Below are 17864 nucleotides of genomic sequence, written 5' to 3' on the forward strand. Positions count from 1 at the left end.
GTAGAGAGTGGGGAGAGGGTGGAAGGGAGGCGGGGAGGAGGCAGAAATTTTTAATAAAAAAAAAAGAAAGAAAAGAGAGCTACTTTTCTACAATATAGCCCACCATTGGGGCTGGAGATATGGCTCAATGGTTAAGACCACTGACTGCTCTTCCAGAGGACCCGGGTTCAATTCCCAGAACCCACATGGTAGCTCACAACTGTCTGAAGATCCAGTTGCAGGGGATCTGACACCTGCACACCAATGCACATAAAATAAAGTTAAATAAACCATAATAAAAAAAAATATATAGCCCACCATTCTCCAGCTGGCACTATTTTACATGGTTATTTTAGAACGAATGCTCTGCTCTAACACCATTCCAGAGCTGCTAGTCCATTACCCTGTCTCCCTAGATCATGGTTCTCTAACACCATTCCACAGCTGCTAGTCCATTACTTGATCACTCTAGACCACATCAACACTTTTCCACAAGCTCCCAAAATAAACAAACATATGGAGACTTAATATTAACTATAAATGCTTTTCAGATAGATTAGGCTTATTACTAACTAGCTTTTACAACTTAAACTAACCTATATTTTTTATCCATGCTTTGCCATGAGCCAGTACCTTTTTTCAGCATGGCATGTTCAAATTGTTTCTCTCCAAAGCTCCCAGTGACTCCCCCCTTTTTTCCCATACTCTCTTTTTGTACACAATTCTTGCCTAAACTCTACCTGTCTAGCTATTTGCCAGTAGTCCTTTATTAAACCAATGAGAACAACAAATATTCACCATGTACAAAAACATACATGCTCCATAGCATCTCTCTCAGCACTGCTGAACTGGGTAGAGAGACCTATTTATGTATCAAAAAATAAATTCATTATTGAAACTTATAATAAAATGTATTAATATATATATATATATACACATAAATATATGTAACCAAATTAAATGTTTTAAATATTAAGGCATAGTAATTGGAAAAATGAAATTCTAACCTTTTTGGAAGTCCTAATGACTGGGCAACAAGAACTTCCCAAATTTAGAAATTTTTATTTCTTTTTTTAAAATTTATTTATTTATTAAAATTTCTGCCTCCTCCCCGCCACCTCCTCCCATTCCCCTCCCCCTCTCCCGATCAAGTCCCCCTCCCCCGATCAAGTCCCCCTCTATCATCAGCCCAAAGAGCAATCAGGGTTCCCTGACCTGTGGGAAGTCCAAGGACCACCCACCTCCATCTAGGTCTAGTAAGGTGAGCAACAAAACTGCCTAGGCTCCCCCAAAGCCAGTACGTGCATTAGGATCAAAAACCCATTGCCATTGTTCTTGAGTTCTCAGTAGTCCTTTTAAGAGAGTCAACCTATGGTTTTCATTGTCAGTGTTAAAATATATGATCAGATGAGAGCACATGTCCAAGAAAAAATTGGAGAAAGAACTCTTCAGATTTTGCTATTATAGCAAGCACTTTTCAAGTGAACAGAAAATAAACAGATTCAACTTACAGATTTTGGCAGCTAGAAATAATATGCTCATGCACCATGCCCTTTTACCTCATTTCATAAGTTCTTAGATTACACGACAATGTTAATAATGTCTAATACATTTGCAAAATGTGGTAGAGTAATGGTTAAAACAACATGCTGTGTTCTGTGCTCTGAGATGTAGCTGTCACTTACAGTGAGTTTCAAAAGTTACTTCCAAATTTATTCTTGTTTGAAACATTTTCTTAAATTCCCATTGGGCTGGGAATAAAGAAAAGCTTTTTGACACATTATATTTTATCTTAGAAAGTCTGCCATTTCATAAATCTGTCTTGAATGACTTATGACAGTGCTGAGAAGTATGAAGAACTATATTTCAAACGTGACAACTGCTGTGAACTTGGGAAACTGAAAGTTAGATGTGTTTTCATGGATTAATAAAGAAAAGACTGACAATGAAGAGAGCAGACTGCTGTGCATTAGCTCCTAAACTGACTTTCAGTACATTAAATGTAGATATTGAAACTTTTATATTAAGTCAGAAAGGAACACACTAATTGAAATAATGAATTAAACACATTATGAAAACTCATTTTATTTATTTTAGTGGAGTCAAAACCAAGTATTTTTCAACTTTGAAGATCTTATAAATAACCTAAAGAGTATTCTAAAATCAAATCATAAAGAAGTGAGAAAATTACTTTATAATTCTAATATAATTAGTGAAATATATTTTCAAACAAGCAAGTAGTCTAGAAAGATATTTCTGTATTCCTCTTATGAAATGATTTTTTTTAAAAAAAAGTATAAATCAAATTGAGATTCCTGAGCACTGAAGGATTCAGAAAACAGTGATGAACCTTCTTTCTACACAGATGTGGAAAGTCAAATTTGGAAACTATTGAAAACTTCATATTGAAAATTTCTCCAAACAGATAACATAAAAGATTCAATTGCATTTGAAAGATCCAAGTTTACTATACCACTCAGGCCACAGTTGAAATTACAAACACAATTAACTGTATTTTGAGATTCTATATAAAGTTGTTTAGGTTTCTGCTGTAGAACGTATTTTTGAAAACCATTAGTTGATAATCATTTTTGGAAAGTATTATTTGTACCGTAGTCACTGATTTGTAACGTCACCAATTTCTCAGACAGAGCCTGCTTATCTGTTAGATTTTGGGTTAGCAGTAAATCTAGATCAATGCCACTTTGATAATGAATTCACTGTGTTTTCCTGTTTTACTTTTGACACTGTTCCAAAGGCATCGCTCATAAGACAAAGCAAAAATTCATCTGAGGGCAAATCTAACTATGGCTAGTGGAGTATTAATTTTTTTCTTGGAAATGTCTTCTGACAGGAGACCTGACAATAAGAAAATGGTCTCAGTAGGGAACCTACCTCTTTTCCTATAACCATCTGGTTTATTTTCCTATTGAAAGTCTTTTCTGCAGCATAAAAATAAAAATGAACATCTATTTTGGAGATGGGCAACACATTTTTTTTCCTTGCAGTAATTCAAAACATGATGAGTAATTTGGAAAGACTGTCATATCTACCAGCTGCCTTGCCTGTGAAGTTGAGCTCTCTTCCGTTTTGTGTCTTATGTACCATATGCTAGCTGCTGATTGCCTCAGCTGTAGAGAGGAAAAGCTGGATTAGGTGAAACTTCTGGAAATCATCAACAGCAAACACCATATATAACTTCATAAAAAATTCTAAACATTTTACCAGTTTAATCACAAAACTGTTTGCTGTTTTGATAGATCATGCCAATGCTATAAGTAGTTCAGAATAACATGTTATTGCAAAAACAATATTAAATGATTTATTTTTAAAGAAACAGTGCTAGAGAAATGTCTCAGAGGTTGAGGGTACTTGCTGCTCTTGCAGGACCCACAAGGCAGCTAACAACCATTTATAACTCCAATTTGTGCTGATCCACATTCATTTCTGGCCTCCACGGGCACTATACATAACTGAAGAACTAACATATAAGTGTGTATGTTATTATATATACACATACATATACTTTTCTAAAGATAAGAGAAAGAGCCATTATTTTAAAAGGAAATCTTGTGGACACAGTCATTTATGTTCATACATTGGCATAAATTTTAATTACAGCATTATCTAAATAATTTTATTCTTGAAGTCAGCAAAAATTCTAATAAAAAAGATAATGAACAAAAATTTTATTTAGAGAAAATTATAATTCAGACCTAATTTAAAGAATAAGATGTCAAATCATTAGAACCCCTTGAGGTTCTGAAAATCATTCTTGAAATTGAAAGTTTGTACATAATTTATTATGGTAACTATTTCAGTTCCTTTGAAAATATGAAAACACAGAATTCTCACGCTTCATTTTGAAATATCTCCTAGCAATCTCTTGAATGTGTCTTGCGAGGAAATCTACAGTTTGGTTCACACAGCCTTCCTTTTCCCTTGAAAATGCCATTCTTCCGATGACCTGAGATGGGCATCTCCTACTTGCAAGTGCTATGCTTCCTGCACCAGGCACTTAAGTTCTGTGTTTTGTAAAGTTCCATCTAATTATTACCGAACACTTTTTCTCCAATTATATTGATTACATAAAAACATTGCTATAGCTTGTAAATTTCAATTGTGTTTTTATCAGGTTACCTGTTTGGAATATTTTTAGCTAGGCTAATTTTTGAGATAAAATGCAATCATGTGTTATTTCTCATACCGCACTGATTAAAGCTTGTGTAAGTTACTATACATACATTATATCTACTAGATCAAATTGCATTTAAACTTATAATACAAATCCTTTTCATCATTCCTTAAACTTGGGAAAGAAATTCTTTTACCATTTTATTTAGTAGTACTATACTGAATTATGACGCTTCCAGAAAATTTTTCCCACTTGACTCAGATTTTATACTATTGAGAGATTGTTCATGTTCTTTGTTCCTATGATTTTGATGTATTAGATTTCAACCTTGATCATGTGGTGTCTAGCATTTTGAGATAAAATAGAACCCCTTAGTCAAAAGATAATGATCTATTAACTTTGTTTTAGAAGTATTTTCTTTTCTAATATATTCATTTCTTCAAGTGTATCAGTTCTGTTGGCTTGTCTCTCTCAACATTCCATATTTATCAACTACTCTGCAGTAATAGCTAAGACATCAGTTTTATAATACATTTTATTATGTATTTTAATGTCAACTAACAACCTCCTTTTCCAGTTAGAGTTATGAAATATTACTTTTTATTTAAGTTTATTTTACTTCTTTATTTTTTCTGCTTTCCTCGCTTGCTTGTTAAACTTCACATTTCGATTACCCTTTTCTTTGTGCCATTTGGATCACTTGCTTATTTATTATATTTTTGATGGGCATATTTTTATAGAGATTTTTTTTCTGTATATACTCCCATTTAGACAATGAAAGCCTTCTAAATGATGGGTTTTTTTTGTTTGTTTCTTTGGGTAGTTTTGGAAGTTATGGGTTCATTATTTCACATTTATTACAATCTTTCTTTTGTCATTAATAAAATGGTTAATTAGTTGATATACCATCCCAATGAATTTAAATCCTGTTTTGATCTCTCACTGTTCAACTATCTAGTTAAATGCAGAAGAACACGGCTTATTTATTTTGAAAAATGGAAGTTGTATTAGGGTCATTCAATATCCCTACTTGATAAGTTGTCTTATCATCCTATCAGAAATCATAATTTATTCTCCTTGGCGTCTGTGCAAGTGTACATAAGCTGTGGGATGGATGAGATACATGGCTTTCCACAGAGAAACAGGGTCCCCCTATCTGTTTTCATTCAAATCCCCTGATTCATGAACAAGATGAACTTCAGGTATGTGAGATTTCTGGCGCTGCATAAAAAATTGTCAGAAATCAATGATTTAGAATGACATCATTTTTCTTGAAAAAGTTCTGTATATACAACAAACACATACACAATTGAGGGGGAGAAATGACACTCTATTTTCAGGCTTATTTGTGTTTTATTCTCAGAATTTTGGGGTGTAGATCCCTGAAGTCTTTATTGGCCTAGATTCTGGCCAGTATCCCAGGTTTTAGAGGCTGTCCACTACACTTTAATGGCTGGACTTCAGGTCCTCTCTGCGTTGCGTTAGTGACTTTCCTATTGCTGTGATAAGACAGTACTATGACCAAGGTGGCTTATAAAAGAGTTCAGATTGAGCCTCATGGTTTCTGAGGATTGCAGTATGTGATTGCTATTACGGTGTAGCAGGCATGATTCTGGAGCAGTAGCTGAGAGCTTGCATCTTGTTTCACGAGCACAAGGCCAAGAGAAACTGGGAATAATGTGGGCCTTTGCAACTTCAACACCCACCCTCAATACATACCTTCAAACAAAGCCACACCTCTTAATCATTCAAACAATGTTTCAGCAACAAGGAACCAAGCATTCATACATGAGATATTGGGGGCCATTCTTATTCAAATCACTACAAACATTTTATATCATACTTCTGTAACTTGACCTGCTGGGAACTACTACTTGTTTATAAACCATGCCCTTTAAAAACCTTACGTGATGACTTAGGCTCACCTGAAGTCAATCAATCAGGAATATTAATAACATCTTCAGGAAACACATTGTGTGCCATAACCTATTTGTAGAAAGAACACAGGGAAGGGAAGACCACGTGGCCCATTAATTTCCAGCCAATCATAGTAGGCTTCTCTCTTTCAAGAAGTTCTTGTCAGGCTCCTAAATTTTAATTAGTATCCTGCATAGTGGTGACTTATTTGCTAGGCCCCACACTTGACTCCAAGTCACACTCAAAGAATCAAAGAATAGCCTTTTGTGATCCTGAAACATATTTCTGTAAAGTCAGACTTAAAAGAGGGCAGAGCTGTGATGTGAAGGTATCCAGCATGGATTCCCATTCTCATCTAAACTTGACCTGTAAGCAAACTATTTTAAAATTTGTGGTTTGGGGTTATGGTAGAATTCTCTTATTATTAACTTCTTTTCTTCTGTGCAATAGCAGAAAATGGAAAAACAAGTCTAATTCCATTATAGACACTAGATATCAAAAGTTTAATTTTTTGTAGTATTTCCATATATGTGTAATATGAAAGCGATATGCTTAAATTTCATACTTAAAGAACTATGTCATATTCTTTAAACTTGAAAATAATCATATCTAAACTACTACAAGCTGAATAAATCATATTGCCATTTGAGCACTACATAATAAGAACAATTTTATTTTTAGAAATAATGGTAATTTTGGACAATGCTGTCAGGAGATATTGACATTAACAATTCTTCCATGCACATTACACATAACTATTATATGGCATTTGAATTCTTACAGAACTTATTTAAATATATTATTTTACTCAGGCAATTGGTCCATAATTATATTCATTAAATATATAAAAACATACAACTAATTAAAATTTGATTTAAATAATTCTAAATATATTTTAAACTCTTTGGGCCAGTATTATTTCTGAAATTTATTGTTGCAGTTACTTTCATATCTGTACAAAACTCTGAGTGTTTTGCTAGAAAGTGCTATTTTCATCTTTCTGCTGTCTCTAGCTAACACTTAGCATGTTATAGGGGCATGCCAAACGTTGGCACAGTTACTAGATGTACACATATGCATACATAGGTAAGAGTTGCCTGGAAAATGTTTATGCAAACAGCTTTAAATGGTGCCATTAAAAGATGAAGCAATATTAATAGTAACAGGCCAGTCTTCTATGCCCCATTCTGTTGGTAGGAGATAAAATGCAACAGAAAGAAAGTACTAATGAGTTAGGACGGTGCCTTACTAAGCGTGTAATTAATGTTATTAAGAAACATTGCAATTGCATATTAAAATTCCGTTAACTAAGCAACCCTTTGGTATCATTTGTTCCTTGGTTGCAAGATTTTTTTTGTCCTTTCGATTTTGCTTTCTCTGACTGGCATCTTGTGTAGTCTTCCTAAAAAAGACATGAGATAACGGGACAGGAGCTGCCTTCCTGGGATAGCTAGAGTGCTGGGGTGACAGTCCTGGCAAGCTGACAAGTTAAGTGAATACAAATGGATGTCTTGTCTTAGCATTTACTTGAAGTATTACCTATAAGCAATGGGTTTCCCTCCTCGTTCCCAATATCCCAATGCCTTCTGCTCCACATATGAGGGATGCACCCTTCCTAATTTAAGATATTAGGCCAATTCAGGGTTTACTTTCCAGCAACCTTTATTCTTCTTTTGTTGATTAAAAAAAATGAGATATTTGTTTTTACAAGTAATGTGGACAGGTTCTTATTAAATAACTAGGTTTTTAAAATATAAAACAATTTCCCTTGCAAGTTAGTAGTACAACTAAAAGCAAAATTTCACTATTTTATTACCAAAATCTTCATCAAGATAGCAGATGGGAGATAATATGACAAAAATATTTTACAAGGATAAAATTTAAAACTAAGGAATAAAAAAAGTAATGTATTTTTAAAAGAGCAAAAGTATATATTTGTAAATGACAAAACAGCATGGAAAATGAGATTTAAAATGGTAAACTTGTTAAAAATTTTAGCATAGTTTTCAACTTGTGATTTTTATATCATCAGACATTCCATGACACTGCCTATTAAACACAGCCTAATTTATTTTGCTTACATGACTTCCTCTGCTTACCTATAATTGCAAGTAAATCTGCTTTAGTAATCTGAAATCTAATATAATTTAAAGTTCTCCATAAGCATGCCTGTCTTAGTTTTTAGTTCATTATTATATTAATTGTAATGTAGAAATATTTAATGACATTAGAAAATTAATGGAAATTTTCTAAAGACTATTTACTTCTGAAAATTCCATGACCCCACTCACATAATCCTTCCGTTTATCAAAACAACAAAAAGAGCAGAATAATTAAACTACCACTGTCAACACAGAAAGCAGGTGAGGCAATAGATGGGGTATATCGACACTGGGTATTGCTTCCTGTGTGAGAAATACCTGCACTCTCCCTTTTACAGATTAACCCCTTCTTTCTTTTGCTCTCCTTGGAATCCCATCCACTATTGTTCTCTGTGGCAATGTATAAATCACCTTTCTCATTTTATGGTCACTAGATAAAAAAAAAAATCACTGGCCAACTTTATTGCCTGTTATAGCCATACAATTTTAAGTTATAGACAATAATTAGGGAAGATCTGAAGTATTCCATAGACCTCCAAAATTAGTCGTCATACAATCAATGAGTTCTATAAAAGTGATCCCAAACTCTAGAGAGGTACAGCTTGCCAGCAACACATCTTCAGTCATACAATACTGATGCAGTTGTACATGTGTGTAAAAGCTCTAGTCAAGAGTAGAGCCTAAAGTACGGGCATCATATACCATAGCCATCCTATCACCAGACTGTTTCATATATTTTGTATTTATGAGAGCAGTGACCAATTTAGTAATTTCCTTTTAAAAAAAATCATTTTGACACTGAAAAAGCAGGTAGAGATAACAGACATTTGTTGAAAGAAAGATAAATATATGAATATTTTACATAGAATAATAATTTTAAATATTAACGAGATTTACATAGAATAAGAAATTAAAATATTAATGAGTTTCAGTCTTGAAAATAAGCCACGTATCTCCTCTGGAGGAATAATTGCTATGGACATAAAAATTTAGTTGATGAGTTATATAATTTAGTAACTTGATAATTTATAATTCCTTGGAAATAATAAAACTGAAACCATTATTTACACAGGCTTTACTAAAGTTATTATTATACATCCTATGTCATTGATTTGTATTTTTCATTACAAATAAATATCATCTTTGGAGATAAATTATGTTTTGGTGTATTTAAAAGTTAAATATTTGATGACATTATGTATTCAATTCCAGTATTAACAAGTTATTTTGAAATCAAGTAAAATACCAAACAGTGAAAATAAGTACAATTGAGTGCTGAAGAACTAATCATTTATCAATTAGAATTTATTTGTCATTTAAATGAGCATTTATGTCTTGCTCCTGGAATCTATTTTATTGTAATGAAGTCAGTTCTCACTATTTTTCTTGGTCGGATAAACTTAACTGATATTCAGGAAATCCCATGCTTCAATGCTGCACAATGTCTATCTTTGTTCCTGTTTTTTGTTTCTCTGAGACCGTGAGTACTTGTTTATGGTCTTCTTACCTTGGTGTAGAGCACTGTCTACTGAATTCTGTGTAGGGATTCTTGAAATGTTCAAGAGCAAATTTCAATGAAGAGAAGTTACCATTTATTTCAGGAAACAAAACACAAAAATAAGGGGAAAATAAACAACTTGCATCGAGTAAAGGCATGTTCCTTCTATGGAGATTGCATAGCAAGTACATGCTCAAAATCTGTTCAGGTTCATCCATCTCAGCTAAGTTAGGATAATAGATGACAGTGCCTGAAGACCACAAGAACAGGCACACAACTATGCAAGTAACAAGGAGTACACGAATTTTGAAATTCTACATCTAGGTGAGGGATATGAGACACAGAGACATGCAAACCCTGACTGTCATATCAAGCTAAAATGCTACATGGAAGAGAATAATTTGCACACATTATAGAAAGATATAAACACTTTAAGACTTCCTTGCCACTAATTAAAAAGCAATGAATGGGTTGATATCAAGGGAGAGCTGAAGCAAGTATTCCTGAGGAGGGTTGTCTTAGATGGTAACTCACTAGAATAAGATTATGGTTTGTGCTATATTAGTAATAACAATTATTCAAAGAAAGCATCATGTAATCTATTGCATATTATTCAATATTAAAAATTATAACCTTAAATTCTTAGTGTTTTGGTTGATTATACAGCATGAAATATTATATGTTTAATTATGTCATTTTCTAATATCAATCAATTTAAATTAAGAACTTAATATCTAATTGATACATTAATAGAACATTGAAGTGAACCAAATGTCAAATTTATCCAGCAACATAACATTTTTACATAACTGATGCACTCATTAAAAGGTTCAACTCACTCGTCTCAATATAGAAATAGTTTAGTTGAAACATGCAAAACTTTGCCTTTGAAATAAACTAATGCCTGTGGACAGTTTAACATGGTCTTTGCTGCTTGATTCATACTCAGTTGTTGTTAATTTTGCCATTGTGTTAAAGAAGTTGTGAGAAATAATGTGTAGCTCAAGCAAGTAATTGAGGAGATTGTTTTAAAAATATTCTTACATATCAAATCAACAAAAACGGTTTTCTACATGAGTTAGTAGGTTCAAAGTGATTATTCTGGGATCAAGAGTTGATTCATCCAGATAACAAATCATAATGAAAGAAGACAGTGGCTGAGTGTGACTGGAACCGCTGCATATCACATCCTAATGGCCCTAACTGCCGCATGACTATTTCCATGGTAATGGTAGCCGCAGAAAGTCATATGTTCCTGTAGAAACAACTTGAACATGATGTGATTGACCTTTAAGGTTCCCCTCCCCTCATCTCGAAGCCCACCTCGAGCATGGCCTCTGCTTCCTACTCATGTTCTGCTCTCTGATTTTCATTCCACCCACTCTGGCTCACCAGCAGGCATTAGCATAAGAGTGCTCTAGCATGACTTTGATTGAAGGCAGCTTGGGCTGAATGCAGTATTGAAGCATAAATTAGCAGAAATCAGATCTCATTTGCTGCGAGTTTTATTTAAATTCTCAAAACACATTTTCAATGGAATTATCCGAGACCTGCAATTTTAATTGACCTTTTGCTATTAGGGTGTGCTTCTGTGACATTCATACAATGCACTTTTCTTTGATAGCTGTTGCTTTTTATTTTGTTTTTTCTTTTAACATGTTCTGATTAAACACTGGATTGTGGAACCAGGCTTCCTTTTCTCTACTCTTGCAGGCATAGCAATAAGATATAATCACCTGGCAGATTTAGCAAGTATATTAGTGCATCATAATTGGAAGAAAAATTTCAAATGTTTCCAGGTTTAGAGAATAGAAATATGTTTTTCATAGTTTTTATCTTAAAGACATGTAGTAAAATTGCCATTTTTCTAATGAGTAAATTCCTCTGGAGTTTACAACTCATTTAACTCATTTTTTTTTTTTTGTAATTTCCTTTGGGTTTAAATGTGGGTTTTGAATGGCCATCTTGAGAGTCTAACTCTGTTTCTTATATTTAATGAGAGCCCTCTCAGAATCCATTTTATATACACCACACTTTGTAATTGTGTTCTGTTGATGGAATGCCTCCTTTGGCTGCTCCCTCCCACTGGTGCCATCACAGACACACTTTTTTTTTAAACCATCTTTGATACCACCTGATAGAAATACTGATACTGTGGAGTGTTACCAGAAGAGTTATTGATGTCATTTTTCATTTTAGTACCTCCCCCAAATAAATTTCTACAGCCAATCTTCCCTTACAGAAATTGCAATATAGATCATTGGCCAGAAGTCTACCAGAGAAAAAGTGATTGTTCTAATTTTTTCTCTTGTCCAGACTTTAGGTGACAATAGGTCAGACATTTTCAAAGACTCAAGAATTCTTTGAATTTTGCTGTGCTAAATGATTTAACATTTTATGATATAAGATAATGCTAAGACGATGGCAGATCCATTGAGACCAATGAATTGAGTTCAAGAAACAGGAAATGATTAGAATCACTAGAAGTGTAGCTAACTAATACAACTTAGAAAAAAAATTATCGTGACTAAATATCTTATACAAGGCTTGTTTTATGAATAGTACCAATAAATCATTTGATAGTCGTTTTTTTACAGAGTTAAAGTTCAGGAAATTATAATTTCCTATTCTTTTTAGATAATACCACCAGGAATAACTGTTGTGCTCCAGTATGGAAAAATATTTTGTTTAAGTGATAATGGCACCTTTGGGTGCCCCCATATAGCACAATTTCTACCTGGATGTTCTATTCCAACATTCTAAGGTTTTTTAGACCTTTGCCTCTCTCTGCTTATCTAATCAGTGTGCCCAATCTCTATCCAGATTGCTTCCAAAAGAGTCATTCTAAAGGCAAATCTGGTTTATTCATTGTCAAAATATTTTTGAATACTTTTTTTTTTCAGGGCAAAAGCTTAAACTCCTTTAGTGTAAATTATCCAGGCCTATCTATAGTCAGCTCACTATGCTAGGTCCTTTAGACTCTTAAATCCCATCCAGAGATTACAGCTCCACAGTTCCCTGCCTTCTGTGCTGATTTCCTCCATGCCTAGTGACCTCACTACTGCCCATCAATCTTGGAACACAGCTCAAACATAGGTGTCCTGTGGTAGTACCCTTCTTTCCTCATTGTGTGTATTCTTCAGTGCTTTTCTGATCTTTTCTCCAAGTGTCTTCTGCAGGGTTTGGTCTTTAGACAGAGTGTCACTATGTCACCTTGGCTGTCCTGAAACTCTCTATATAGTCCAGGATGTCCTCAGACTCACAAAGAGATCAAGGTGCCTTCACCTCCTAAGTACTGCATAAAGAAACAAGGCAAAACAAAACAACAACAATGACTGCTTCAAGAATCACACTCTGCTATGTTCATTTATATGTTTATCAGTATCAAGGCTATTGATCAAGAGCCTTCTTATAATTACTTCCCATCCTAGGTACCAGACAGACCGTCTGAGAGATTGGAACCAGTTAAAAAGTAGGATAAATGAGGACATGAATTGTGTCTTCTCAGAGGGTAAATGTCTGGTGTAGTAGTTTGTTTGTCATTATTGGGGGGAATTAGGTTTCAAGAGCTGCAACCGGCCGGGCGGTGGTGGCACACACCTTTAATCCCAGCACTCAGGAGCCAGAGGCAGGCGGATCTCTGGGAATTCTAGGCCAGCCTGGTCTACAAGAGCTAGTTCCGGGACAGGCTCCAAAACCACAGAGAAACCCTGTCTCGAAAAACAAAAACAAAAACAAAAACAAAACAAAACAAAACAAAACAAAAAAAAGAGCTGCAACCAAGTTGTAGGATAAAGACTTAAAAATGTTTTAAATAAACATTCACCACAAAAACCAACAAACAAAAAAGGGACCCAATTTTGGTTTGCTGCACCAAACATCTGGTGGCTTACATCTACCTATAACTGTAGTTTGAAAGGACCTGATAACCTATTCTGGCCTCTACCTTTCATGGGTATATGAATGCATATGCCCAAAAATTTAAGTAGTACATGCATATACACATGAATAATAGAAAATACAATTTTAAAAAGATTTATTTTTAAGTCAAGCAGTGGTGGCACACGCCTTAAATCACAGCACTAAGAAGCTAAGGGCAGGTGGAGCTCTATAAGTTTGAGGCCAGCCTGGTCTAAAAAGGGAGTTCCAGGCTGGTCTGGACTGTTACACAGGGAAACCCTGTCTTAAAAAATACAAAGATTTTTTTTTTAAGTATGGAAGTAAAATTTAGGAAATCTATAGAAATACCTCAAGTAGTTATAGTAATTTTATCAAAATAAATAAATAATATAATATCCTCTTGCACATTCTTATTTGATGATATATCATGTAATATATTGTTTATTATAGTTTAAAAATCAAATAAAACAGTACTACTTAGAGCTCCTACAGTTTGTACTAGTATTTATTTGGGACATTTTGAAGTCTTTCGCACATCAAGCAGGTCACATGACAAAGGTGTTGAATATGTGGCTTATGTTGAAAAGTTTCTGATTTTGATTGAAGTGAGTTTTTAAAGTCTGCAAAGAATGTACAAGCTAAACTACATTACAATTCTCATGAAGGTAATATGCTTGTTGGCACTATTATTTTTCTTTCTTGTGTTTACAAAAGCAAATACTTATACACTGAGTCTTACATATTTCTTAAAATACATATTTATTATAGAAAATGGCAAAATATAGATAATCCAGTATAAAATGTCATTTTTCATGGTAAATATCTTGTAATTTCATGCTCTTGGAGTGAGTCTGCCATCATCTTAATTTAAAGAATTGTCTAAGTTAGGAAATTTATTTCCTTCTGTCTCCAAACTGTGTGTTAGATGGGTTGAATAAAGAAGAACTATAATTGAATACAAATTTATGCCCAAACAATTATTATTGATTTTTTCCCTTTGAGGAAATGATGTTATATATGCAGAACATGTAGAATTTGTGATAGGTATACTAGATTCTATGTTTATGTGGGGCTATTTTGTTCTAATAACTATTTGAATTTTACTCTTCTTGGACACTGCATATTGTTACAATTCTCCAGACTCCAGCTTTTAGGATTTTTCTTTATATACCAGGCTGTACAAATTAAAGCTTGTTTAAAGCTGTTTGTTTGGTTTCAATTTCTAGCCTGAATAACTACTTACAGTTATTCTAAAAGTTCTTGGATAAGGGCAATGTTCTCCATGGAGATGCTTGGTGTGAAGATGTCCTTATGGAACTGTCTGGATATCCTCAGTGCCCCTCATATTTCTCTCTATCATTAGACCCCTTTAATTCTGAGCACCACTAAGATTTTTTCCCATCTCTTTCTTTTTCTAAAGGAGTTACTCATTCTTTGGATTTTTACCTTTATCCACACCATTCTGCTGGCCTCTTTACTGTATGTATTACCCTACTGAATAAATATTCCTCATGCCAACATTACCATCTTCATACAAATGCTGAAGCCTCTGGAGCGTTCATTTTGCAGCTGTCATTCAGATTAGAAATATCCACAGTAGAGTTGGCAGTGTGGCATGATCCTTCATTTCTAAGACACACTAATAATTTTAACCTTTTACTCTTCTCCTACTGCATTGTTGTGGTAGCTGTGATTTTGGGTCTACCTTCTTCAGTGAGCTCATGACTTAGAAAGTGTTGATCATTCCACTGTCCAATGCTGCTTTTCACTCAATATTATTATAATGCTCATTTTCTATGCAAAGATTTTTTTCAAAAATGCTATAATACAGGAGATTCCTCTCTCGTGTCTTGTTACATTTGCTATTTGCGATATAATTGACGTGTTCTTCTAAGGTGCTCTGAGAAGCCCCCATGTATTCATCACATTCTTCCTCATTGTTAGGTGTGCTTTCTTTGTGTCATCATCAAATTTCATTGATATTTGGTTCTCAAGGCTATGAACTCCTTTAGCTTCTCATCTCTAACTTAATAGTGCCCAGTAGGAGAACATACCTTTGCCTGACTACTGCTTACTGAACTAAGGTTAATCAAAAACAACAACAAAAACAACTGTTTCAGTGCACATGTTTACACTACTAGTTACCTTTGTATGTAGTCCCCATCTCTCAAGTATCTCATGTTTACACTACTAGTTACCTTTGTATGTAATCCCCATCTCTCAAATATCTCACGTTTATACTACTAGTTCTACCTTTGTATGTAGTCCCCATCTCTCAAGTATCTCAGTGCTACCTGCCAAGCCTCGATTGTTCAAGTGCTTGATGAGAATCTGGATCAAACTTTAGACCTTCTAGTTATTTCTATGTCTCAGAAATATCCCCTAAACATTATAAATTTGTGTGTGCTAATACTTTGACTTTTGAGGAAGGAGATAGTTGTTTAAGATGCTGACCCTTTTTCGTCTTGATCCATTCACAATACACATCTAAACTGAAAAGTACATTTTTTTTTCTTGAGAATGTTAGAAACATGAGGAGACTATTTTTCTAAGCAAATGTTTAGGACGTAGGACGATAACGCATAGTATTTAGAGTATGTGTGCTAATAACCTTGCTTCTTTCCTCACGTTTTAGAGTGTGCTCTTTCTTTTCCTTTGTGTTGATAGAAATCCACGAAAGTAAGTAAAGACACGGAGCCCAGCTTCGTCTCTGAGTCACTCACGGAGGACCTGATTTTTCTCTTTGATATCTTTTTCATTGTTGTTGAAAGTTGATATTTACACTTTCTTTCCTTTCAAATTCTAGCTCCTCCACAGTTTGTGGTTAGGCCAAGAGATCAGATTGTTGCGCAGGGCCGGACAGTGACATTCCCCTGTGAAACGAAAGGAAACCCACAGCCAGCTGTTTTTTGGCAGAAAGAAGGCAGCCAGGTGAGTGGGGGCATAACTGCTTTTGTGACATCTCTGGACCTCTCCTCTCAGTGACCCTCAGAGCTTGCCTCATCTCCTCTGCTATCAATGCTCACTGGATTTTGTTTCTAAGAAAGAAATCCTTCTGAAATAACTGGATGTCAAGTGATCCAACACAGCACTCTTCATTTGCCAGTGTTATTTTTTAAACCCTGTCTATAACACAAAAGAGAAATAAAATAGTTTGAGCCCCGACCTATTTAAAATTTCTGATGGCAAAGGTCATGTTGCCTTGTTGCATTCAGTTGCATGTTATGATTAATTGTATCACATACGAAGTGCCTAGAACAAACAGTCCTTGGCACAAAAGAAATGAAATGGCTTCTTGAAAATTCAATATTAATTGCGACTGAATCTACTTTCAACCCCCCTCCCCATGTTTGGGCAATATAAAAAAATTATAGACTTAAGCACACTTCCATTTAAAGGTGGAAGAAGTCTTTTCTTCCTTTTTCCCCTTCTGCACAGGAAACAACACATTTTATATGGGGAACAGTTATCTTGTCTTTGCTGTGATCCTTCTGAGCAAAAACATCTATCACTGTCATTCGGAAAACTCAGCTGGGTACATTATTCGTCTCAAGTAAAATTTGGATAGACTATAAAGAAGGGTTTAGCTTCTTGATTGAGGGAATACAAATTTCCATCTTGATGTAGATGAGAAATTAAGAAACTTAGCCTGCGAACTTGTCTGCACATTCCTTTTGAAATGAGCTGTGTGTTCATTCTGACGGTGCTATAAATAACTCAACAAGGCACATACTTCTCAAAAAGAAGCACTCAGTGCTTTTTCTCAGCATGTTCACTTGCCACTCCAACTTCTGAAAGAAGTTGGGGGAGGGGGTAATGGAATCTCTCTAAACGTCCACAGTTGATAGTGACACGCTTTCTGAAAACTGCACGGGATGAATTTCTCCTCAGGAGTTAATTTCAGTTTAATTTTTATTTTAGTTCAGTAATTCTGAAATAAAAAAAAAGTTTACTTCAGGTTGAATTATAAAAATGTTAAAAGAAACATGTCCTTTTCCTAATTAAAGATATAAGTTAAAATAATTTCATAAACCTACAAATTTCATCCCTAATATATAACACAAGTTAAAATGTACGCTGGTAATCTAGTCCAATCAACAGAGAGTATTTAACACAATCATCAGTGACTTTGAAAAGTAATTTTCAAGAGAATTTAAGTATTCCTTCTGTATTGTTTGACAAAGTGAAATTTAATTCTAGAGATATTGTTAATAATCTTACATAAATTTTCTCATTAGGTATGGTGATTTGTTTATAATATTAGATATAATTTTATTTCTTTCACCAATATCTCTGCCAAGGGAGTGAAAAAAGAGAGAATAAGTGAATAAGG

At 34.3% G+C, this 17864-nt stretch overlaps 1 protein-coding gene across 12 annotated transcripts in view; it reads left to right on the forward strand.

The window, feature by feature from the left end:
• Robo2 (roundabout guidance receptor 2) overlaps positions 1 to 17864 on the forward strand; it is a 1518906-nt gene that overhangs the window by 1403193 nt on the left and 97849 nt on the right. For all 12 annotated transcript variants that reach the window (XM_041678470.1, XM_041678467.1, XM_041678468.1 and 9 more), the window contains one exon: positions 16338 to 16462. In XM_041678470.1, coding sequence (XP_041534404.1) covers positions 16338 to 16462 — 125 coding nt within the window. The remainder of the gene's footprint in view (positions 1 to 16337; positions 16463 to 17864) is intronic.

Source organism: Microtus oregoni, unplaced genomic scaffold (assembly GCF_018167655.1).
Source record: "Microtus oregoni isolate MIOR12 unplaced genomic scaffold, Mior012 000030F_ref0000283, whole genome shotgun sequence".
NCBI lineage: Eukaryota > Metazoa > Chordata > Mammalia > Rodentia > Cricetidae > Microtus > Microtus oregoni.